The sequence below is a fragment of the Austrofundulus limnaeus genome, unplaced genomic scaffold, assembly GCF_001266775.1.
Source record: "Austrofundulus limnaeus strain Quisiro unplaced genomic scaffold, Austrofundulus_limnaeus-1.0 Scaffold4, whole genome shotgun sequence".
Lineage (NCBI taxonomy): Eukaryota > Metazoa > Chordata > Actinopteri > Cyprinodontiformes > Rivulidae > Austrofundulus > Austrofundulus limnaeus.
In genome coordinates, this window is record NW_013952406.1 from 6,505,127 (window position 1) to 6,514,229 (window position 9,103).

Sequence of the window (9,103 nt, forward strand, 5' to 3'; positions counted from 1 at the left end):
TGTGTGTGTGTGTGTGTGTGTGTGTGTGTGTGTGTGTGTTAGTGGGGCTGGGGGGGCACACCTGTGCATCTTTATCTGTGCATTGCATCATTGCTTTGTAAAATCAAGGCATCTCTGCTCCCTGCCATGCCTTTTCGAGTCGTCCTTCACAGCGACGAGTTGGAAAAAAGGCACGCCTTGATTGTGACTGACAAATGAAACGGTGGCTGTGTTTGAAATAGATTACAGAAAAAAAAATGTTATCCCCAATGATTACAGGTTTCCGTGTTGCCTTTGAACTACATCAGCGTGAATAAAAACCGGTTATTTTTTTCCCAGCTGTGAATTATTCATGCATGTATGAAAAAAAAGAAAAAAAAAGTTGTGATGAATTTGGGTATTTTCTGTTTTGAATGGCTGCTTTTGTTGGGGGGGGGGGGGGGGGTTTAGCAGTGAGGGTGCAGAGAGATTACATGAACTTGACCCCAGACTCTCCACGCGTGTCCATTAGCAGCTGCCTATGAATAAATTAGAAAACAGGAAAAAAAAGATTTCCTCCATGATTAGCAAAACATTGCTCCGCTCTAGATGTAGAATAGTTACAACCTTAGGACTTATTTTTATACTAATTCAATGATTTTATTCTATTATCTGAGAAAATGTGGGTTAACAGCAATCATAGGTAAACTGGTGTATTATCTTTGTATGCTAAAAGACAATGAATTATTAGAAACAGATAAATTGTGGACTGGCTGCAATAATTTTTCCGTCTAAAATCTGTTGACTGTTGTAAATTTGGATGTGCCTCTTTTGGTCTTGCACACCTGTAAAGTGTTGTGTTTTCCCTGCAGGGCACCAGTGACTTCTGTGTGTCTCCAGACAAGTTTATTGTTAACCAAACCAAGGATTTCCTCAGCGCAGGTAATTTGTCTCTGCAGACAGAGCAGCACACACACACACACACACACACACACACAGCCCCTGTCGCTGAGCGTTGGGACGCAATGCTAACCTCTTTTCTCTCACCTTGCAGATGTTGCACACTATTATTTGTTCTGCAGTCCGAATCTACCAAACCCATTCCAACAGGTATCGACTAAACGTCTTAGCTGTCTGCTTATTGGTGCACTTACCATGAATCACACACTGGAAAATGAGTAGCATATAAATATAGTCTGTTTTTGTCATAGGCATGCCATTTATTATGCGCTGTCAATGGAATTAAATGGAAATAAGAATCACTAACAAATCATTTTCTCAAACTCATTACCTTTGATTAAGAAGAAGGTAATTGGGTAACTGCATTTAAAGTATTCACTCAATTGAGATCATTTCTTTTTCTTCTGTACATTTTTGGCACATGTCTTGTTCCACAACTTGTGCYTTATTTCAACAATTTATACTACATCAAAACATTTGGCTCCTTCAGAATATTCCGGCTATGACTTTTGGTACTTCAGCGATGTATAATTTTTGAGATATTTAGCTTTTTCTGCCATGTTTTCCTTATTGAAAAAGAATGGAGAAGTTTCCAACATCGTTAAAACCCTTTAAAATGTTTTTAAATATTTACTGTACTTTTCATCTTTTGCTCTAGATCAGGTTTATTTATTTATTTATTTATTTATTTATTTAATTACCATTATTGGTGCTAACCACTGAGCCGTCATGCTTTTTAACTCCTTTGTTCTAATTTCAGCTTCCTTTTGCTTCTATTTAGCTGATTTTAGCTGATTTTTCTGCCTTTAAGCTATAATTCTGGTCTTTTCTGCTATTTTTATTATTTATTCTAATTTCAAATTTTTTGTGCTTCTGGCTATTTTAAGTTTCCGTGATTGTTTTAACTGTCCTTTGCAAATTTCAGCTMTTTTCAGTGTTTTAGCTACTTTTTGAACTTTTTTCATCTAAATTCAACTTTTTGTTATAATTTCAGCTTATCACTGCTTCATTTAGCAAGCATGCTCTTTTTGTTTTTTATGCTTATTTCAGCTATGTCAGCTACTTTTTAAAAGCTGCTTTAAGGCTATTTTAGCTAAAAACTTTCAGCTTTTTGCATTCACACTGTATTTTTGCAGGAAAAGCAAATTCCGTAGTTAAATATTTGAGTCTATGTTTGATAGACCTTTAACCCTGAACAAAATGCATGTCTTATACGCCTAATAGAAACATCTCTGAGACTTTCTCTGCGTTCTTTACACTTAGAAATGACTGAAACATCAATCACTCATCACCTCTTCTTAATGACTTTAAAAGAAGTTTATGCTCCTTCATGTCAGAAAAGCTAATTGTTTGTGTTCAAAATGTTAATTAATTGAAATCACTCCCAAACAATAATAATAAGAATAATAGCATCAATTCTGCAGCTGTCACACAATCTCATCCAGGCTTGTTTCACATGTTGGAGCACTGCTGCTGTTCAGGTGTGAATTATTTTCAGTGCAGACAGATTTAGTCATATAAACTTGTTGGACATGAAAGTTGTCTTTCACTGTGCTTTTGCACAAACTAATTTGTTGAAGGAATGCATATCTCCTGCTGCCTTATAATGCTAAAAGTTTTAAGCAACGAGTACTTTAAGTATTTTTATTGACTGTCAGCTATAACCACACCAAATTTTAACACAATCTGTAAAACTGACTGAAAGAGTCCTTTTCTTGTTTCTGATATCAGTTGTCTTTGCAGCCATGTTGAACGTTAAATCAGTTCTAATACATCCAATAATGGCATAAACATCATTGCCCTCCTTTGCCTTTTGTTGCTGAGCAAGAAGGGAAAGTTGGAGCAAATGCTCAGGAAACATTTGAATGACTGTTTAGAATAATTGTAAATTTATCTGAATCTACATCACACATATTGTGATAGATTTTAGAGGATAAATCCATGACCTGTAATTATTAAAACCCAGATTCTTTGCTGTCATCATGGCACCATTTATGGATTAAAAGGAMGATTGCTTACTCAGAAAGGATAATCCTTTTCTCTGATGGCCCAGTTGATATAAATATTGCTCTTTTGTTTCTGCTTGAGATCATTGGTGGAACTGGGAGMGGATCATGGTGGGCGAGATGATTGATAGCAACAGATAATCTGCCTGTCTGGAGGGGGGAGAGAAAAAAAAAGAATTTTGTCCGAGAATAAGCGCATTATGGAGCCTAACTTAAAACCAAATTGTTTGTTGACATGCTGTTTTCCTCCTAAACAGTACTTAATAAAGATCCTCTCATTGTTTGCTGTGGACATGTGTCTATGTGTGTGTGTGTGATTATGTTTTTACAGTCACTGACAGTCTGTCAGCGCTCACTGACCACCATGCAAATCCAGATCCAGGGTTTGCTTCGGTTCGCCACGCCAATTTTCCCCACTGCTCAGGTAAGTGGCCGTTTGACTGACCAGTCCACTGGGCCGTGGGAGGTTGTGCTTCACCGTCTCCCCTTGTACCTCTTGTTATGCAGAGAGACCTTTTAGGGATCCAGCGACTGTTAAACTCCACAGAGTTCAGTCTGCACCAGCTAACAGCTCTGCTCGACTGCCGCGGGATACACAAGGTAAGGTCAGCGTCTGACTGGAACAGTTTTAATAGGAACTCTTTGTAGCGGAGCTCAAAGCCACTTAGACAACCACTTGGGATGATTTTTGACCTTTTATTTGTCCTTTCCGTGCAATCGCGTGTGCATATCTGCCACTGCACTGTGAAAACACTGTAGCAGACTCTACTCACCACCTCCAGTTTTTTGACAAAAAAAAAAAAGTCCTAGCACACATCAGGCTTAGACCAGAACTGAAGATGTGTCCTGGATTGTACATTAATGAATGAGTAGGTATAGGGCTGCCACGATTTGTCGATTAATCGACGACTAATCGATTGTTAAAATAATCTATGACTAATTTAATAATCGATTAATTTGTTCTTTACTTTGTTTTTCTCTCCAAACTGCTTTGACACCTTCCACTGCCACATCTGCCTTTCTGTCCTTGACACACATGCACAGTAGTGGTAACTGGGGTAGGCCGTGGACGTTACAAGACATTATACAGACAGGCTCTGGTATCATGGCTACCTGACAACGAAGCTCAAAGTGTGGGATCATTTTAAGAAAATGAAAGAGAAACTTGTGTAATATCTGCAGAGCAGAACTTGCCTTCCACAGCAATTATTTTTAGTTAGCATATAGCTAAAATCTAACCATGGTTATACAATAGCAGCTGCATTCTGGCACGATAAGGTGTTTGTTTTATATTCAATTAACGTATGATCTGATTAGTCGACTAATCGAAAAAATAATCGGTGATTAATCGATTATAAAAATAATCGTTTGTGGCAGCTCTAAGTAGGTACACAGAAAACTCTCCAAAAAAAACATATACTATTCACATCGGTCATGACAACGCTGTAACATYTTCAGTGTTTCTCAAAAGTTCTGCAGCAGACAACACATACGCCTGTCACAAAAAAAGGCCGTTTTTCAGTACTTGCTTGTCAGACTTAAGAAGCTGAGCAAACTAAGAACGCATCCTAAACAAGCGTGTCATCAGAATTAGTCTGAGCTCATCACTTTGCTTCCCCTGCAMTGAAAGGCAGCAAGTATCTGTGGTCCCCACGTCGAGCACAAGAAGCAGTTTATTTTTCTCCAGTTTCAAACGATGCTCCAACGTTGTTTGCGGCTCTGCATTAATCAGATTTAAACTGTTTATTTAAAGGAGACGTGTCATCCTTCTTTTTCACTTTTAAATCATTCAGTTGGGGTCTTTATAAAGTGGAACCGCAATGTGTTGGTCTAAATTCTTCCTTATTGTAACTCCACAAGCCCCTCTTTCACCCCGTTTCTGAGGTGTGTCTCAGTTCAACTCGTTTTGAGGCTGTCTCTTTAAATCCAAACAAGGTGCCCCACATCCCGCCCCCCTCCAGCTTTCAGAGCGGTCCACAGTTTGATAGATGTGATTGGACTATATAGCTGCACAGAAACTTTTTGTTTACACAATTAAGGAAAAGACGTCAACATTGGAAGACTTGTCCATCCAGCCTTACATGGTGCAGCCAGAGTCTGACCCAGAGCCAGAGGAGACCGAAGAAAATTAAATTAGTCCAGATCTTATTCAGACGTTCCATCGCAAAAACTGTTCAGAAAACGTAATCAAGAACAGAGAAAAATGAATGTGTTGAAAAATATGATCCAAACAGAATATAAAGTTATCTAAGCAGCACCGGGAGAGACTAAATTAAACTTTTCTGCACTCGACTCCAAGTGCACAACAAAATGTAGTTAGCAGCTAAAAACGTGGATTTTGTGTGATATGTCTCATTTAACATTAAAGACCCAGCACTCCTTGAAGAAATGCACCTTTCATTTCTGAGTTCTGCACAAAGATCATCTTATGTTGAAAAATGACAACGGTGTAGCCATTTTGGGAAAAGCGTGATCTGTTTCAGGTTGTGTTTTGATTAAACATCAGCTACCATGCCTCATTTTAGCTCAATCCCTTGTAAAAATTCACTAAGATTTTTGTGTAAACTCAGACTGAGTAGTTGTAGCAGACATTGTACATATAACAATTTCTTATTTGTTCGGTGATTCATGAAATAATTTGGTAACCAACAGACATAATTTTTTGCCTTTGGTGGGCGATAATCAATGAATAAGGACATGAAATAAACTGCTACTTTCACAGAACTTATGTTTTCTTTTTAGCATCACTCGTGCTGCAGAAAGATCCATCTTTAGTTATGGTGATAGGTTAGGGTTTGCATTATTTTTTCCAAATGCGGACAAATTGTTTTATTTTTTTAGGACTACCTGGATGCCCTAATGGGTGTGTGCTACGATGGGGTGGAAGGGCTCCTCTACCTCTCTCTGTTTTCTCTCCTGGTTGCTTGTGCTCTCTCTGCCATGCTGTGTGTAATTTTCCGCCTGTGGACATTAATGGGCAGCAGGTCAGTGTCGAGCCAACCCCTTWCTCCATTATGTACTGCTCGTAATGTACTGCTGCTGCTGCTGCAAAAAAAAAGTTCCCTCTCTGTTTGCCCACCTTACTGACTCTGCGCAATCTACAACTCCCATCCAGGGAAAAGGAGTACAACGACATAGACGAGGAYGACCCATTCAACCCCGAAGTACGCCGGCTTTCCTACAACCCCAGAAGGTCCAACACCCACAGCTTCTGCAGTTATATCAGCAGCCTCGGCAGCCAGGCCAGCCTTCATCCACCTCCTCAGTCTACTTCTATTTCTACCTTACCACCCCCTGAATACATGTACGATCGGCTATGATATCCTCACATTTCTGGTGTTTTATTTGAGTCTCTWGCAGCTTTTCTTTGTGTTACAGGAATCAGTCCATGCTGTTTGGAGAGGCCCCTCGCTATGAGAATGTGCCGCTGATAGGGAGAGGATCACCGCCTCCCTCGGTTCGTTGGCCTTATGAAGCTTTAGTGTCCCTAGTGTGATTAAGATGATGTCACTCCTGATAACAGGGAGCACGCACCATGAGCATAACGACGCACATACTCTGCACACAACCTTTCTCAGCCAACATGTAGAAACTGCACTAATGTGTGCACTGATGTGATGAAAGACTGATCTCTGCTGGTCATTTGTAAAAGTGCACCCATTTATAATCTTGATTTGGATTGTGGTTTTGATTTATTTATTTTTTTTTTACAAAATAAAGGTTTATCTTACAGAAATAAATAATCATTTAGTGCWAAATAACTTCTCATTGGTGCTTCAGGACTTCAGCACTGTCCACTTCCTGCTGTGACAGCCTAAATTTCCTACCTGTGGGACAAATAAAGGATTATCTTATTTTATCTTATCTTAAACTTAAGTGAATGCTGGCTATCCACTTTTAATTGTTGCATTTATTGCATGTAGTGGCTCATATCTCCAGAGTTGGGCGTAAATAATAGATAACAAATGGAAGACTGATAAATACAGAGTCTGCATTTCTGCTGAGTGATGATTTTTTTATTTATTTTTTGCTGTTAAGATTTTTCTGGTTTTTTTGTTTGCTTTTTTTGTGGCTTCATCTTCCTTCAGTGCTCACCAAAGACTTGAAACATCCTTTTTTTGAGTGGGAGAAAGCAGGAGAATCTGGATCACTGTTTAAATGGGACTTTGCCTCTGCGAGGCACATTTTTAAAAGGCGCAGACATCTGCTCTTTATGTGTGTCTGTGACAAAGATGCTTGGAAACTCTTGAAACAAAATATTGCAATAAATACTGTATTTGGTGCTATGTCTTTTGGTTTGAGGTTTTCACTTTTTTTTGTAAATCAGCATTTCTTTTTTTTTTTTTTTGTGAGTGTGTGTTTCTTAGTAGTGTGTCCAACTTTATTTTCATTTGTTGTTTTAGTCTTCCAATAACTGCACGTTTCCTGTTCACTTTCTTCTTTTTTATATCTTTTTGAACTATCTTGTAAAGTTCTGTTTGTCACACAGAATGTTTTAACCTACAACCTAAATTTAAGAACACTTTTAGCTCCATACGGTCCCACAGCTTTGACCACCTGGCTCTGTTTTTCCCACTGAGTGTTGCATGTGAGTGCAATTTATTTTATGACCCTTCATTTTTGCTCTTTTTACCTGCTTTTTAACTCCTCACGTCTGTCACTTTTCCCTCCTAATTTTGCATCCTTCAGCATGAGAACCAGCACATAATTATAGGATTGATTGTGAGAGCTCTGACTTCTGTTATTATTATTTTTTTCTGCAGTATTCACCCAGTATGAAGACTACTTATCTGTCCATGACTGATGCRCAGATCCGACACCTTGGTGGTGAGTTCCAGGTGTAGCCTGCCACCTGCRGACCCCCACGGTGCTTCAGTTTGAGGACCTGAACTCCCACCACGAAGGCTGTCTTTGTGACATAATCCTGTTTACGGGGACAACGGGCTGACGTCCAGTCCAAGGCATGAAAGCGGGTCGTGTGACGTCGTTACTTCAGCAACACATCAGCATACCTCTAAGAAAGCTCTTAATGCAGTTTGGATAGAGTTGGCCTGAACAGACTCATCTAAAAAATGTACTTGTTCTTCGCTAGTTCTACATCTCAAATAAATAATTTCTATGATCCAGTTAGCAAAGTTTTGAACTCAAAAGAGCCAATAATGTTTTTTTTTCTTTAAATATTCATGTGGCATAATAGGATAAGATCACTGGTCAATATTAGGATTTTGATGTCATTTGAGTGGAGAAAAATGACCACATAAAGGCCTTCAAGCAATGTATGTTTGCTGTATTTCCTTTTGCTTGGTAAAAAGAATGTATTGCATTTGTTTCTTGGCCTTTTGTTTTAAAGGGTGTGTCATGAACTGAGACGTCCCCTTTTAAAACTTTTCTAAATCATAAAGAAATTATGTTAAAAAATTAAACAAAACGTTGGGATTTTGTTTCCGAATAGCCAATGATGCCTTTAAGAACATGTCAAATACATGAGGTGTTTAATGCAACTATTTGAATGGAGTTGTCAGTGTAAGTGTGCTGCAATTTCATTACAAAATAAGAATATACATGTATTATTTGTTGTATTTTATTTTGAAGCAAACAATCCTGCAAACCAGTGTCACCATGATTGTTCGAAATGGAAAAAATTGAGGATGATGTGATGTTCATTTAAAATACTTTGATTTTTTTGGAAATCTACATGCTATTTACATGTCAAATAAAGTGTKCAAGTAAACTGCTACACCACCTTAAAATGATGGATTTACACTGACTCACTGTGTACTCTTCTGCTGTTACTACTTGTCTAATCAGTACAACCCACTGTAAGAGTATTGGGCTAATTAGGATTTGACCTGAATCCTCAGTCTGTTGCATGAATGATGGACATTGTGTAGCTCTTCTCCAAAGTGGTTTTCAGATTTCAGAAACCTAAAGAGACCAAACAGGCTGTGCGCAAAATGAACTTAAGCAAAGCTAAAAAGTAAGCAAATAATTCCACAATAAACTCTTTTTTTTTCTATAATTGCTGCTTGGCATTTTTAATATTTTCCCTTCAACGTTCATTCTGAAAAAGGTAGCTTTGCCTTTTAAATGATTCTATGGGTATAACTTTTAAAAAGACAATTTCTGCACAACAGGATAACTTTAATATACTTGCGGAAAAAAAACAATTTAAAATGGTT

At 38.3% G+C, this 9,103-nt stretch overlaps 1 protein-coding gene across 2 annotated transcripts in view; it reads left to right on the forward strand.

The window, feature by feature from the left end:
* The window catches only part of ttyh2l (tweety homolog 2, like), a 35,898-nt gene extending 26,955 nt beyond the window's left edge, over positions 1-8,943 (forward strand). For both annotated transcript variants that reach the window (XM_014025598.1, XM_014025606.1), the window contains 8 exons: positions 831-900; positions 1,013-1,068; positions 3,256-3,348; positions 3,432-3,524; positions 5,766-5,908; positions 6,040-6,228; positions 6,303-6,381; positions 7,688-8,943. In XM_014025598.1, coding sequence (XP_013881052.1) covers positions 831-900; positions 1,013-1,068; positions 3,256-3,348; positions 3,432-3,524; positions 5,766-5,908; positions 6,040-6,228; positions 6,303-6,381; positions 7,688-7,768 — 804 coding nt within the window. In that variant the 3' untranslated portion in view covers positions 7,769-8,943. The remainder of the gene's footprint in view (positions 1-830; positions 901-1,012; positions 1,069-3,255; positions 3,349-3,431; positions 3,525-5,765; positions 5,909-6,039; positions 6,229-6,302; positions 6,382-7,687) is intronic.
* The last annotated feature ends 160 nt before the right edge of the window (positions 8,944-9,103 follow it).